General features: G+C 47.8%; 8 protein-coding genes across 8 annotated transcripts; 3 read left to right on the top strand and 5 right to left on the bottom strand.

Moving 5' to 3' along the window:
- Positions 1–62: 62 nt before the first annotated feature.
- Positions 63–352, bottom strand: N7447_000392 (uncharacterized protein; the record flags this gene model as incomplete). The annotated part of the gene is made up of 2 exons (XM_057224668.1): positions 63–315; positions 348–352. 2 exons carry the CDS (start codon positions 350–352, stop codon positions 63–65), a joined length of 258 nt encoding a protein of 85 aa, XP_057088684.1.
- Positions 353–1,643: 1,291 nt separating this feature from the next.
- On the top strand, positions 1,644–2,693 carry N7447_000391 (Short-chain dehydrogenase/reductase SDR; the record flags this gene model as incomplete). Its single annotated transcript, XM_057224667.1, has 1 exon — positions 1,644–2,693. One exon carries the CDS (start codon positions 1,644–1,646, stop codon positions 2,691–2,693), a length of 1,050 nt encoding a protein of 349 aa, XP_057088683.1.
- Positions 2,694–2,999: 306 nt separating this feature from the next.
- Positions 3,000–4,319, bottom strand: N7447_000390 (uncharacterized protein; the record flags this gene model as incomplete). The annotated part of the gene is made up of 1 exon (XM_057224666.1): positions 3,000–4,319. One exon carries the CDS (start codon positions 4,317–4,319, stop codon positions 3,000–3,002), a length of 1,320 nt encoding a protein of 439 aa, XP_057088682.1.
- Positions 4,320–5,808: 1,489 nt separating this feature from the next.
- N7447_000389 (uncharacterized protein) lies at positions 5,809–6,729 on the bottom strand (the record flags this gene model as incomplete). Its single annotated transcript, XM_057224665.1, has 1 exon — positions 5,809–6,729. The coding sequence occupies one exon, from the start codon at positions 6,727–6,729 to the stop codon at positions 5,809–5,811; it is 921 nt and encodes a 306-aa protein (XP_057088681.1).
- Positions 6,730–7,062: 333 nt separating this feature from the next.
- N7447_000388 (SDR family NAD(P)-dependent oxidoreductase) lies at positions 7,063–8,357 on the top strand (the record flags this gene model as incomplete). The annotated part of the gene is made up of 10 exons (XM_057224664.1): positions 7,063–7,112; positions 7,169–7,313; positions 7,375–7,461; positions 7,514–7,576; positions 7,639–7,746; positions 7,831–7,882; positions 7,938–8,026; positions 8,079–8,141; positions 8,207–8,285; positions 8,335–8,357. 10 exons carry the CDS (start codon positions 7,063–7,065, stop codon positions 8,355–8,357), a joined length of 759 nt encoding a protein of 252 aa, XP_057088680.1.
- A 64-nt stretch (positions 8,358–8,421) lies between these two features.
- On the bottom strand, positions 8,422–9,778 carry N7447_000387 (methionyl-tRNA formyltransferase; the record flags this gene model as incomplete). Its single annotated transcript, XM_057224663.1, has 4 exons — positions 8,422–9,154; positions 9,213–9,340; positions 9,388–9,458; positions 9,520–9,778. The coding sequence occupies 4 exons, from the start codon at positions 9,776–9,778 to the stop codon at positions 8,422–8,424; spliced, it is 1,191 nt and encodes a 396-aa protein (XP_057088679.1).
- A 77-nt stretch (positions 9,779–9,855) lies between these two features.
- On the top strand, positions 9,856–12,587 carry N7447_000386 (uncharacterized protein; the record flags this gene model as incomplete). The annotated part of the gene is made up of 4 exons (XM_057224662.1): positions 9,856–10,205; positions 10,262–10,355; positions 10,405–11,667; positions 11,721–12,587. 4 exons carry the CDS (start codon positions 9,856–9,858, stop codon positions 12,585–12,587), a joined length of 2,574 nt encoding a protein of 857 aa, XP_057088678.1.
- A 780-nt stretch (positions 12,588–13,367) lies between these two features.
- rho1 (Rho family GTPase RHO1) lies at positions 13,368–14,709 on the bottom strand (the record flags this gene model as incomplete). Its single annotated transcript, XM_057224661.1, has 6 exons — positions 14,495–14,709; positions 14,239–14,306; positions 14,121–14,148; positions 13,813–14,010; positions 13,587–13,721; positions 13,368–13,532 (listed from the first exon to the last, which is right to left on the bottom strand). Exons 2-6 carry the CDS (start codon positions 14,304–14,306, stop codon positions 13,368–13,370), a joined length of 594 nt encoding a protein of 197 aa, XP_057088677.1. The 5' UTR covers positions 14,495–14,709.
- Between the last annotated feature and the right edge of the window lie 378 nt (positions 14,710–15,087).

Genomic DNA, 15,087 nt, shown 5'->3' with positions numbered 1-15,087 from the left:
ACAAGCAACGTGGAATCTAGTTCCACACTGGTTCCCTCCCCGTACACATTCAATGTAGGGATTTAGATCATGTTCTGCAATGTAAAAGTATATACTGCTGGCCTTTTATGCGCCCGTGAGCTTGGTGGTAGTGGGTTCTGTCGATCAGCCACACAGAACCCAGCATAGCCAACATCAACACGGCCAACAGCATCATCCATAGGCCGGGCATCGAGTCGATCAAGCTTTCCCTTTCCGTTCCAAGCTTGGAAGGTTTCCAAGGTAAGGTGAGTGCCCAGTGTTATATGAGCATCAAACTCGCTTTCACCTCCAGGGCTGCATACCTGATCGTTACATAATGTACGTACACCATAATAGAGGTACCAGAAATCGCTTTTTTTAACGTTAAACCTATAGTTATCTACCTTAACTTTACTGCGCCGTTTATAAAAAGGAAACGTTTTCATCAATATTACAGCAGTTAAAACCCGATATTAAAATGTAATGGTTAGCAAAAGTTAACAGTGGTTCATCCATGCGTAGTTGAATTAACGTTGTATAAATACCCACTGTGGTACTACGGCAATCTAGGTCTAAGGATCTTCCCCTATGTATGATTCTGTAAGATACCATATCTTTCCACATACGTCTCCAATAATTTTTGACACCATTTGACATCATGTCTTTGTCCAAAGGAAACGAGGAGATGAAAAGAGAAGTTTACCTAGCTGTACCTGCGAATATTTTTGTTACCAAATGAAATTCATAGCTATAGATTTGTGACTGGAATGAGAGAGATTGAAAATGACATGCCAGGCAAGCTGAGTGAGCCATCGTCTGGGGCATGGGAAGCGTATTGACTTCATCACTGGCGGTCTGTTGTCAATTCCCTGATGTGTTTGACGCGAGCGACTACAGTGTGCAATGCAAAGAATATAACTGGCTCCGGTGCAGAAATCTGAAGTCTGTTGATAGTCGTCCTCTAGACGCTCCACTTTCGATAGCTGTGCCACAGTCCTGGCTCGTTCTACTTGAAGATCTAACACTGTCCGCTGAACACTTATAAAGAAGTAAAGTATGTGGCTAGCAAAATAGATTTGGGGGGAGAGGGTGATGAACGAGCGTTTTCACAAGTTGAATCGCGTCCAAAATCAACAGCCACCATCCCCCCAATCCATTTTGCCACCGGTGGGAGAATGGAAGTAGGCCCTTATATCGCAGAAATATCAAGGCAGCGTAGGATTGTAGGCTTGTAACCTAGGTTTGTAACGAGGGGCATTGATTGATGGACAAATATTGGGAAGGTGAAATTATCATTTTCCGCAATCACCAAAAAAAGGCGGGAGGGTCAGACCTCCTTTTTCCTACACTACCTTACTCCTGTAGGATTGAGTCAGTCAGTACTGCCTGCTCTGCCAGATGCCCTGTCTTTAGCTCTCAACGTGAATGAAAGATGGGAACGGCACCTTCCGTTCTACGGAGATCATATGCTAAATCCGAATTGGCCAATCACAGCATAGAACGGCACCGTCGATCCCCACTCTATCTATATACAACATAGACAGTACAAGTACAAGGCCAAGGGGAAAAAAAGTATTTATACCCTTGATATGCTTTTTTGTTTCCTTCTCTTCCATCCTCTTTATTCCTCTCAAGCCTGCAAAATGCCTTTCTACAACACTTACCCAGGCTTTCTTTATCGCCAGTTCCTGGTCTGCCCTTCCAAGGCCCCGTCTACCACCTCCCTTCGCGGCAAGGCAGGTATCGTGACGGGCTCCAATACTGGACTGGGCTATCAAGCTTCAGCCCAGCTGCTTAATCTTGGACTATCCCATCTGATTTTGGCCGTCCGTAGCATCCCTAAGGGCGAAGTTGCCCGGAAATCCCTTCTCGCTTCACTCCCTGCTTCGGCTAAGCCCCCCGTAGTCGAGATCTGGCAGTTAGACCTAGGCAGCTACGCTAGCATCACCGCATTTGTTGATTGCCTCAAGCGCTCCGACATCCAGATCGACTTTGCTCTTCTAAACGCTGGTGTTGCCAACTTCAACTTCACCATCAACCAACCCACCTCTCATGAGTCAAGTATTCAAATCAATTGGCTGAGCACCGCTCTCCTGACTCTGCTGTTGCTGCCCGAGCTTGATCGTCAAGCTGCCAATAATCTCAATCGTGCTCGCCCGGTGATTTCTATTGTCGGCAGTGAAACAGCCGCCTGGGCCAAGTTTGCCGAAGCCCAGGTGTCTACCAAGCAGGGAATCCCACTCATCGACGTATTGGATGACAAGAGCCACTTCGACATGGGCGATCGATACTATACCTCTAAGCTGCTCTATCAGCTCTTCTTCCTCGAGTTGTTCCGCAATCGATCTAGTGCTAAGAACTCCACGGGCGCCATTCTTAACTTGGTTAACCCCGGTTTCTGCTATGGCTCTGAGTTGCATCGTACGGCTGAGGGCGCTTTCGGTACAGTCCTTAGTGGCATGAAGAGAGTCACCGGTCGCTCTGTCTCTATGGGTGCCCGTACGCTGGTTCATTCATCGGTATTAGCCGGTGAACCTTCTAATGGCAAGTACCTGAGTGACAACAAGCCGGCTCCATTTGCCGGATATGGAGACAGTGATTCTGGTAGAATCACGCAGGTCCAGATCTGGAAGGAGACATTGTCCGAGTTGGGCCCGGTGGTGAACATTGACAAGCTGTTGTCAGAGATTTGATTGATTCTCGCGATGATGTTTCCTCTTTTCCTTTTTGGTTTCTTGTTTCGTGCTTTTTAGTCATATTTGAAGCGTGTGCTGATGTTGGTCACATTCCTCATGGTTAGGTATGCCTGGGCCTATACTACGTATATTAGGAAGGATGAGGAAGATTATAGCGGATAATGAATTTGAGATCTACCAGTATATAATCAAGTTAAAAATTTAACGCATTTTATTAAGTTCACAATTCTACCTCAACTTAACAAATCCTCTGAAACACATTATATACTTCCAAGGTTAACCGGCATGTGATATACCTGCTAACTAAGTACTCAAAAAAGCGTCTGGTGGAAGAAACGCCAACGAGCGAAAAGCCTCGACCGTTATAAATAGCCTCGCTAGCAAAAACACTACTCCAATCGACCATGCGGCTCCGTAGGGCAGAGATGCCATTTTTGATAGCCTATGTTCTTTAGCATCGGACGTCTCGGACGCCTCTTTAGCCAACTTGATGACTTTTTCCGCGGCTAGATCCAAAGCCCATATTAGTGGGAAAGCACCAGCTGTTATAACTGTACTGATGTGCCAACATAGCTTCTCTGCCTCCGTAGGAAATCTAAATTCCCATGCAATGCAATGGGTGGCCCCAAATACAATCAATGCAACCGTCGATCCTAGGTACATCGTGAATAATGGATGTTGCCTCTGTGAATCTAGGTGAATGGTATTGTTGGGGATCCATATGTTGGTACGCTTGAGCCCAACAGTTGACGGGCCACTTTTTGCAATGTTGAACAAGTTTGACGGAGATGGGCGTTTAGAGGCTTTGATAGTATATGACGTCTGAACGTCCTTTGGTTTATCAATCAGCAGGATGTATGTAATTACCGAGCAGATTGCAAAGGACACAGTGAATATCTCTAGTTGACTCGAGGGGCGATCTTGAGCCAGGCGTATAATGAGCTGGATGAGCATCCATGATATATTGACTAATGCCAGAATGGTGAGAATTAAATCGCCCTTGTTTCGATCACCCAGAGAAGCCTGAGATAGTGAAGGCAGTCTTTCGATAATTCCAAGCTCACGTGCAAGGAGAAGCTGGTTTGCATCCAGCACCCAGAGATTCCCACAAAGGTAATGGATGTTATCAAACAGATCAAACCAGTTCCCTCGGCCATGATGCATCTTTTCTTCATCCATTTCATCGGATGAATGTTCTTGATAGGCCATGGTATTTGCCTCTATTGCGGTTCGAGTATTGTCGAAGTCGAGTTCCCAGTTGACCGCTCCTATTTTTTTGGAGATCTTTTGCACTGATTCTAGGGTTTTTTGGAAATCACCACTGAGTGTCGCACGCACGTATAGCGGATGAAACTCTGACTTGCTCAATGACTTATCGAACCGAATAGAGAATCCACCCATATTCGCGTAGTAAATATGGGAGCGGCTCCATGGGACCCCATCTTCCCTCTGGTACTTTTCAAACCGGCCTTCGAGCAGAGCCACTGAGCGTCGATCGCTCCAAGCCTTTCCTAGTGCCCACTCTGGTGAAGCAAGGTTGGCAAGCATCCATTTGAATTTACTCCAGAACAGGAAGAGCCTTTGTCCACATTCTTGGCGTTTACCAAATGGATTTGACTCCATTGGCACATTGAGATGAAGGACAGACCAAGTGCAGAGGATAAGTATACTGATGCAAGACCAGAGAATGTCTAGAGTCCCGCGAGTGTTTGGGGAAAACACAAAAGCAACTGTCTCTAAAGGAAGAGTACAGTTGCTCTCAAAAGTCTGCATCGTAAAAACAAGCACCCGCTGTTCCACCCGGGCAAGCACTCGCAGACGTTCCGGGTGCGTGTCCAATTATAGAAGAAATAGACCTCAAGGACTGGTGGCAGCCAGGATGATAAACATGGGAAGGACCAAAAGAGACTGCACAAAGGCATAGTTGTATGAAAGAGAACTACGGAGTACGTCAGCCGCACCCAGCCCCCTTGGTTCATGCATTTTTCTCTTAATTAGGTCTAGATGTATGCAGGCCAAGATACCTATGGCTTGTTCGAGTAACATCTTTTCGATTAGCGCTCAGTTGAAATTGACAGCGCATCTCGCATGAGAGCTGCAGGGTAACATGAATCTAATTTAATCAATTTAATAGTGTTTTGGTTGAGATAAATATCGTTGAATTCAATGGGTTACGGGAGGTGGACTACTCGCATGTGAAATACGGTAAGGTAAATGTAGCGCTCTTGTCGCGTGGACATGGGGGTGTAAGCCTTTCAGCCCACCGATATAGCCACCCATTTGGGTGCTGAGCCATTTATAGAGCAAACTTACGGCAATTAAATTGTAAAGTATGCACTATAATTTGACAGCCCCTGTATAGCCCATAACATTGTATCTGAAACCTGTTAGTTTCGGACTTGGTACACAATCTACCGAAGTGTATTTGGTTAGGCGTTCATAAAACAGAACGGTCTTGAATATCCGGCTTGATTGTGAAATAATCATATAGAAAGCTGAAAGCAACAAACCAAGGTATACGTACAGAGCTCCTGTGTTGACCAAAGTAAACAGTACGTTAGCGAAAGAAAACCACGAAGCAGAAAAGCGACCTAGGTACATAACTGGGAGGATGAAGGTGGGCTACGTTGCGAGCAAATAAACAAAACAGGCTTAGGCACCAGGGAGTTACCCTTGCAATCGAATGTTCTAAAAAAAAAAGTCGGATTAAAGGGCAGCAAAATATAAACGATGATTCGTCAAGAGGTAGTTCTGACAAGCTTGGGTGCTAGGCGAAACACCAGTTTTCCGACGAATTGTGGCTGAGCCCCTTCAATCAACATCATCGCAATTTCCTCTTCTTGGTTCTAGTCCAAAGTTCTTTTTTTTTTCTTTCCGAATTGGTGTTTGTTTTGCACACCCCAGCATCACGATCCTCCGTTCCGATCGATCGGTACCACGTCGAGCCAAAGGGAATGTACTGACAGCTTGGGTATACAAGAGAGATGAAGCCGCCAAGTGTCCATGTGGTCAGAGACTTTCCAAACGATATTTTGCCATGAAGATGTAATTCAAAGAGCCGGCAATGTTTGAAATAAACAAAGGTCTGAGAGGATCAATTCATTCATCATAACTAGCTTTCGTCCTCCGAGTCTTTCATTTCGAAGGATGTCATACGCTTTAGAGGACGTGAGAGCTTCAGCCAAAGTTCGTTATCCGGATCATCATCTTCAATATACAAGTAGCCAGTGTCCGCGCTATCGTTGTAGATTCCGCTGGATTCGTCTTCAATCTTTTGCGCAGTTTCAGTTGACAGCCACATGTATCTCTCCACAACTCCCGGGTCAGCCGGCTGACCGCCATAGATACCAGGAGAGCCCCATTCGTCTCTGGGATGCTGCCCCCAAGGAACAACCATATCAGAGAATTGGATAGAAGAATGAGCGAAAGAATCTCTGGGCTCCAAATCAGGCTGTAAACTTGCTTCCACGGCGGTATCGTAAGGGCCGAACTCTAATATTTCTCTGCTTCCAATGGAACGTTCTCTAACAAATTCTTCTAGATATTTGAGGTAGAACGGGTTTCTGCTCTGTTTAGCAGCCTCGAAAAAGGACTCGCGTGGAGGGGGCTTCAACAACCTGAAAAGCGACTTGTAGTCACAAAGTATGGCGGTGATCGCAATTTGGTGTCTCATGGACGGACACTTGCCAGCCAGCTCACGCAAAGTGTTCTCATGAGGCCTTACCGGCCACCAGATAAGCCAAGGGAGGCAGTCAGAGTCATCGTCAAGGTCAGAGATATCATTGTTCATGATTTTGCGAGTATTTATCGCAGTGCGAATCTCGCGACACTCGCACTCATGGCCTTCGCTGAGCAATTTACCTGGGAGAATGATTCGCCCGGGGTTGGTTTCCAGCTGATAGGCCCACCATCGGGCAAAACTTATACGGTGATAAATCCCACGAAGAATACAATTGTATTCAGTTTCCGCTCTGAGCCTCCGTGGGTGCATCAATCGAGCGTATCTGTCCACATTACCCTCCCATGCAGCCATTTGCGTTGGAAGGCGTTTGTCAAGAACTGGAAGATCAGGCGGAAGAGGCATCCACAAATGCTCAGAGTCTCCTGGTCCGAGTTCTTGGCTACTGAGAAAGACTATGTAAGTATTCGTCTGTGCCAGAAGAGCCCTAAATCTGACTTATTCTCTTTCAGTCATTCATTAAAGCTCAGCCTATCAAGTATCCAAAATCAGGTACGGAGTACGTTGACCCTACCCCGCATCGGACATATCCCTCGGCACAACCTTTTATGTATTTCAATTCTTATATCCCCTTCTCTTCTCCAAATAAATCCTCGATCGCAAAACCACAGCTGAATTCTACCCATCATGCCCTACTCTTTGTCAGGTCGGAATGTTCTGATCACCGGTGGCTCTAGGTGGGAACCTTTAATTGGAGAACTGCTCTGTTCAATAAGCTAATCTCGTCTACCAGAGGCCTAGGTGCTCTTTCGGCTGAGAAATTCGCCTCCGAAGGAAGCAATGTTGCTATCAACTACATGTCCAATAAGGAGGCTGCGGATAAGCTTGCCTCGGACATTGCAAGCAAATATGGTGTAAAGACAGTGGTCATCCAAGGCGTAAGACACTCAAATCCAATCTAAAGTCGATCCACTGACATGATCTCGCATCTGGAAACAGGACGCCGGAGTCAAAGATGACTGTATCAACGCCGTCAAAAGTACGATTGAGAAGCTGGGTGGCTTGGATATTATTATCTCAAATGCGGTGAGTTATACGCCAGTTCCAAGAGAGCTACAAGATACTAAGATATGAGAAGGGATGGACAAAAATTACTAATTTCAGCGATCTCGATGCCATGGACGATGAGGACTGGGATAAGGTACGGAATAATGGAATACCCCTCCGTGATGGAAGTTTTGGTTTGACTGACTATCAAATCAGTGCTGGTCAGTTAATGTCAAGAGCAGCTTCTACCTGTTCAAGGCAGCTTTGCCCACATTCAATGCGAACCCTGAAGGTGGTGTTTTCCTCATCACAGCCTCGATTGCGGTAAGCTACTAAAACAGGCCAAATGGCCTTGAACTGTCCACTACCACGCAGCAGTCAAAATACTGATTGCGGGGTCTTTTCTAGGGCGTCACGGCAAGTGGCAGCAGCTTGCCTTATGCTGTCTCGAAAGCAGCATGTATGTTATCATTCCTATGAACCACGCTAGTTAATTACTGACTTGTATCGCTCAGCTATCCATCTCATGAAGTGCCTTGCTAATAGCCAAGGCGCGAAAGTTCGCGTCAATGCTATTCTTCCTGGTCTGTTGCTCACTGAATGGGTAAGTAGCACATGCTCGACGCTGTCATTGATGAATACTGAGAATATCCCAGGGTCAACGCTTCCCGGCTGAGAAAATAGAGAGCTGGACAAATGCGACAACTCTTAAGCGAGCGGTAAGCAATTCTCCTCTCCCCCAATCTTTGAAATGACCCTGGTATGCTAATGAACACCGCTGCAGCCCGAGGTGGAAGACTGTGCGGACATGTTTGTCACATTGGCCAAGAATGCGTCTATAACCGGCCAGACGGTTCAAATTGGTATGAGTCTCAGCTCCAGCCAGTTGAGTTTAAATTAACAACTTTTTAGATTCTGGCTTCGCGATCTGTTAGAAATGAGGAAAGGGAATTATGCATGGTCAGAACAGAGATTATAGTACACAGAACCCCACCATATTTATACAAGAGAGTTCCGGAAGGGAGTCAGCTCCCGGCCTTCATACTGGAATGCTCGATCCCCGAACATACGAGCTTTGATAGCTGCTCGCAGACCCTCTGCGTCTTGTTCCCCTTCCACTTTCATCCGGTTGATGCGCAGAACTTTTCCATCGGCAGTAAAAACGTATAGCTGCCGTGACTTCTTTGGCTCAACAGGGTGGGGGGCATTTGTAAACGGTAGACCTGGGATGATTGAGAACGAATCACATCCCTTAGGCGGGTCAACCTCCTCGATATCTGTAAGAATGACTCGTTTCTGTTGGAATGAAAGAGGTCCATCTGCAGGACTGCTTGCACAGAGGGCCTTGCTCCAGAGAGGTCCAATCACTCGGTTACGTCTGTTGATATCTGCCAAAGTCCAGTTTGCCCAGTTGATGTGTCGGTCCTCTGGTACGATTTTTGGAGCGTGTTTCAGCTCTCCTGTGTGCTCGGCACCGGCATTTGCAATGGGGGGAACGAATAGTCCCTTCTCAATACTTTCCACGAGCATTTGTGCTCCTTTAGGTGCGACGAAATCCACCAACTCGGGGACAGTGCAGGATTCTGGATTGGGGATGTCGAACCCGGGAGTCGGCGTTTGTAATAATATCGCTCCGTGATCAAAGTGTTTTGAATGCAAGGTCTGGACCGTCACGCCAGTGGTGGTCTGACCGGCGAGCAGAGTATGATGAAGCGGTGCAGGACCACGGAAGCTAATCAATCAGGTCAATGGTCTTGCTATTCGATCCTAAACATGTAACAATCACGTACTTTGGTAGCAATGAGGGGTGTACATTCAAGCCTCCATACTTGGCACTATTCAATATGCGCGGCGGAACAAAAAGTCCGAATGATACGGCAATCACCAAGTTTATGTGACCGTTCGGGGATGTCGGTGGCTAGCACAGTCAGCGAAAATAACAATTGGGTTGAGTTTTGGCATTACCGTCCATCCAGTGAAGGTATCAATTTCATGGATCGGAAGGGAGAGAGCAGATGCGGCTGCTTTGAGCGGAACTGAGAGAAATTGAATTAGAAAACCCAACCATTCAAGGAAGAGTATTAAAGTGAAGCCAACCTTCCCGAATTTGCTTCAGTCCTCTCCCGACCCTCTTTCCAGGTCTACACACGACATCAATAGAGGAAATACGCTCCGGTTGTTTCAAATGATAAGCATGGAGAGCTTTCAAGTGGGCGATACTGAATTCATCAGAGCCGCAAAAGAGAATGCGGAGCGGATCTGAGGTATTGGTAGCATATGACCTGAAGACAAGTCCTCGAAGTACCAACGGCCTCTTGCAGAGACGCAGGCTCCCTGGACCTGGAATAATCCACATGATTCTGGTGGATAATTACCAGAAGTTGACAAGGAGAAAGTTGAAGCTTCCATAGTAGCTTATCGATAAACCACGTGATGTCAACATCCATCCCGGATCCCACTTCAGATGCATCTGTCATTCAACCATTACTGCTGTTACCTGTCTGGTACAACCTGCAGACGCGATTCAACGATGCAATGCCTGGAAGCGATTATGATTCGGTGATTCCAGCCCAACTTTCATACCTCGCCATCTACAACCCGACCCTCGGACCTACCGACGAGACGATAGCGGACCAAATCGTGTTCTATACTTCGAGAACGAGTTATGCAAGGCGCGTCAATGGCTCTACAGCAGAAGGCGAAGCAAACAACTGTCTTGAGGATGAAGAGAACGACAGGTTGCGCCAGATAGGTCTGGCGCAGGGCATGGTCAACTTTGCTAGGTAGGCCTCCCCGCAAACCCCGCAAATGAACTAATCTAATCGTGCTTGATCTGCAGTAACTTCTCGGCCGGAAAGACACTGGAATATGCTGAAACAGAAAAATCACGGATCGTTCTACTTGAGTTAGAGAAGAACTGGTGGATTGTTGCCGTAAGTGATTGAGATAACGGCACAGATCACACAGCTTATGTTAAGCCAGTCTATCGACCTGACTCGAATTCCCGCCGATCCTACCCAGAAATCCTCTGGAACATCCGACTCTCCGGCATTCCATTATTCGTCGCGAGAGATGGGACCGCCGCCTCTACTGATCCAGCAATTACGTCGCGCCCATTCGGAATTCCTCCTACACCATGACTTCAAGTTAGACGACATCCTCCGTCAAGTCGGCAGGTCCACATTTTGTCTGTTCCTTGAACGTTTCTGGGAGAATTTTGCGTGGAATTGGGAACTTCTGTTGACAGGAAACCCGATTGTCGACATCTATAATGGCATCAAACTCTCTGCGGGAGGAGAGTTGGGGATCGGCGTCGGGGAGGAAGAGTGGGGCAGTGGGGAAAGAGAAGTACTTGAAGACTTCGTGACAAGAACCGACGGGTTAGTGGACTTGGTTGTCTCCAGGTTTGGGGATCCGTCCCCACAGTTCGATGGCCTTCCTGCTTTAGCAGAGTCAAATGACCAAAACCGATGGCTAGGGGCAGATAATGATCCTCGACCATCCGATGGTGTGGTTTTTGCTGGTGTTGGTGCTCTTTCTCGGCACTCATTAGCGCAAGTATCACATTGGATGCAATGCATCTATCGGTTTGGGGATGCTGCGTATGGAGTTGGGCGGGACCCAACCTCGCTGCGTCGCCGCAAACCACGAAAGCAGCGCGGAAGGCAAATTTCAGAAGAAGCCCCTCAGCCCTCCACACCAGATCGCGATTTTAAACCAAGTATACCTCGACCGCTCATAACGGCAGCACCGCAGCCAGTTCCAGAAGTCTTTGAGGAGAATCGAGCAGAAAGAGGAAATGAGGCATCATCACTTCGCGCAGAGCAAAAGAGCGAGATTCCAGGATTTCCAACAGAGGCGGTTATGAAGTACCTCACTCTAGGATATGGCTCCTCTTGGAGTTTCTCCCCAAAGTCGACATCTACGCCGTCTAAAAGTTCTACCCCAATGCGAGAAGAATCCAATTCAAACGTTTCAACCCCGAGGAATCAGCCCATGAATGCTGTACAATCGCCTCAGGCCGGCGTAAAACACCGAAATAGCACGAGGAACAGTCCTTCGGGTTACTTCGTTCTTGGACCTCGTGATGATCTAGACAAATTGGATGATTTGGAAGAGAGAAGCCCAGAACCCGAATCCGAGAACGGCAAACCAAAGACTCGGATAGTGCAAAGAACTCTACATGTGCACCTGGCAGATGGGTCAGATACGACTCCGACAAAGCTCCAAGTCGTGATCTATGTGGTATGTGTTTTTCTTGTATTCCATGGAATCAGCTCACTAATACACCATCCCAGCATCAACCATTCATGTTTACATTCCTCTTTGATCCTCAGACATCAGCATTATCATCCCCATCACTATACTCAAGCATGCACCACCAACTTGGTCCTCTTCAGAAACCGCTTCTATCATCAACATCCCCAACAATGGCAGCCTCCCGAATCGCCATGTCTGATACCTCCCCAGATCCCAATAAACGGTTCTCTACTCGAACCCAGCCAGTTTACGACCTAGTTTATGACCCATCTAATCTAACCATCCGCTCCTCCATCCCCAACATCCCCAGCATGAGCATCACCTCCTCATCCACCCAACCAACCAACTCACCAGCCCGCTCCCCATCCCCCTCCCCCTCCCCCTCCCCCTTCCCTTCCCCATCATCAGCCCCACCACCCTGGTCCCGCGTTGAAAGCCTGGCAATCCACCACCGCCTCCTATCAACACACACAGACACGCGCTCCCGCCCACAAGAGCTCGAACGTACAAGCAAAACTCAGCGCGGATGGTGGGTCGTCTGGGTCCGCATCCCACACAGCACAAGTCAAACTCCAACTGCACTATCCACCACTTCCTCATCCGTCGCTCTCTCATCCATAACCAAGAACGATGACTCCTTCCTCGCAAATCAGTCCCAAATGCACCCTATTCCCCCTCCTCAGGAGGCCTTCCTCGTCCGCAAAGCGAGTGATTACATCTCCACGACAAGCCATGGCCGTGTCAGCAGTGGCGCTCGCTTCTTCCGTGATCTAGGCGGTGCGTCTTCATCCGCTGGATTGACTGGGTCTTCCCGTGCTGCGGATATGGCACCGTCGAAGCTAGTTGAGGGACTTGGTATGGACGCTAGGCGCTATATTGAGGGTTTGCTGAGTTTGAATCGATAGTTGAGATGGGGCTTGGTGGAGTGGAGTGGGGAGTTGTGGGGTTTATATGTCTATAGAAATAGGTATATAAATTTGCCACTATAAACCACGGTGAACATGGATATATGAAATTGTTGAAAGATTTACAGGTTTACAGACATTTACGCAGAGTCCAGGACTACGCATGAGGTCCACATATTAGATGGAAATAGACAGTACTATGCATAAGCTGTAACATAAAAACAAATGTAGTAAAGGAGGGAGAGAAAACAATAAAAGCCGAATCAAGCTCTTCGCGTATGGGGAGATAACCGCAGGGGACAAGAATCTATGACACAGGGGGAACTCGACCAGGGAAGGCGAGTCACGGCGTTGACCAAATTGCACAACCGGTGCTACACTGAATGGCTTCTCCTCTTCATCTCCTGGATGTTCCAATTCTGGGTTCTTTTTTTCGGTGCTTTTCGGTTTATAACTGCCACCTCAATGCGGTTTGGCATTTGTAAATTCAGGGCGTCGGAACGAGGAGAGGAAAAGAAAAAGAAAAGCCCACAGGGTTATGATGAAGACAACGCCTCCCTAGACAAATTCTGCAAATAAAGGCAAAAGAAAAACACAAGGTCGACCAACTGAATTGTGGGGGGAAACCCTCCACAACTCGGGTGCCCGGATTCGATATTATCCACAATTTCGCATGCAGGCCATGAAGCCCTCCTCCTTTCCGAGAATAACGTCACCAATTGTTCTTCGTGGAGGCTCTCATACATTTCTTAGGCCAGACCAGCTCAACAATTGGTTCGTTTAGAGAATCTGGCAAACGGACTTCTTGCGGCCTCCCTTGCCCTTGACGGCCTTCAGCAGAGCAGCACGGGTGGCAGCCTCGAAGACTTCACGCACACCCTCGTTGGTGCGGGCCGAGCACTCGAGGTACTTGTAGGCGCCGATCTTCTTGCGGACTTCCTCACCCTATAGTTATACATTAGTTTATGATGAATTCGTCATGGGATCGGAAAAGCGTACCTGCTCCTGGGAGACGGGGCGCTGGGAGGTCTTGGCAAGTTCATCAATAGTCTTGCGGTCGTCGCGAAGATCCTTCTTGCAGCCGACGAGGATAATAGGAAGACCCTGGCAGAAGTGCAGAACCTCAGAGATCCACTATTGTAGTATGTCAGCATGTTCGGTCCAGTTCGCACCCAAACGTTTCTTTGCTTCGGGATGTGTGATCGATTAGAGATGAGACACCCACCTTCTCCTGGACGTTGTCGAGCGAATCGGGCGAGTCCACGGCGAAACAGATCAGGATAACATGTGAGTCGGGGTATGAGAGGGGACGGAGACGGTCGTAATCTTCCTGGCCAGCAGTATCCCAAAGAGCGAGCTCGACGTGCTTGTTATCAACCTCGACATCGGCGACGTAGTTCTCGAAGACTGTGGGGACGTAGACCTGACGGAAACAAAGTCAGATTATCCTTCATTATTTTTCTCCGGCGTATATTTCTGGGTAAAGTGATGGCGTTTCGGGAATCGTAATTTCGAGGATGGATATCAGCTTACCTCGGGGAAGGTACCCTTGGAGAAAACACTGTGAACTTCAGTCAGACTGCCGAACCAAAAAGTAAACGCAGGGTTTGGGGGAAGCGCCCTCGATGGTTGAGCCACTTTCAGTACTCACATGAGCAGACAGGTCTTACCGCAGGCACCATCGCCGACGATGACGAGCTTGCGACGGATCTCGGCCATCTTGATAAGGAACACGTCAGTATAGGGGCAAATAAGCAGGAATGTACCAGGGAGCCCCGCAAGCTGTAAAGTTTCAAATATCAAGAATTTCTACAGGTACGAGGGGATGACATAGGCGACCGAGAAGAAATGACCAAGTCAGGCGCTCCAGCAGAGGGGGGGGGGAAAGGAAAAGGGTGATCCCATACAGTGTTCAAAGGCGCAACGGTGTAGTAGATTTAGTGCAGTAAATCAGCTAGTGCACGCAGCAATAGCTCTAGAGAAATGAGGAAGATGGAGTAGGTATTTCCGATGGGAAGCGATGAAAAAAAAGGCGATGGAATGATGATTTGGAGGTGGAGGAGAGAAAGATAGAAGACCAGGCCAGACAACGGAGGGCGGTGGCAGTATACGGTATTTGTTGTTGTCAGTGTACCGGTATTGTGGCTTCCAAGTTTCCCCCTGGAGTAGTCCGGTCGAGAAGGTGTCAACTGGTGTGCCTTAAAAGGTACCTACGCACAGCTTTTGGTATTGGTATACATATATTACATCTTTACTATGCCGCTCTACGGAGAACTTTGTACAGCACATCACATATACCCCCTGAGTTTCAGGCTGCCTTATTTTAAATACTGTGGCTTATACCTCTCTCCTTTTTTAAAACAATTTGTACACAGCCCTAGGTATGTGTGGCTGAGGCCCGGGAAAAAAACCCCATCCACATCACCTGGCCCACTTTCTCTTTGCCCACAGTCAGCACAGCCACTCGTGGCTATGTTTATTATATCCGAGATGAACATCT

Source organism: Penicillium robsamsonii (assembly GCF_028829455.1).
Source record: "Penicillium robsamsonii strain IBT 29466 chromosome Unknown utg000001l_segment0_segment0, whole genome shotgun sequence".
Lineage (NCBI taxonomy): Eukaryota > Fungi > Ascomycota > Eurotiomycetes > Eurotiales > Aspergillaceae > Penicillium > Penicillium robsamsonii.
This window is presented reverse-complemented; position numbering and strand designations above follow the sequence as displayed.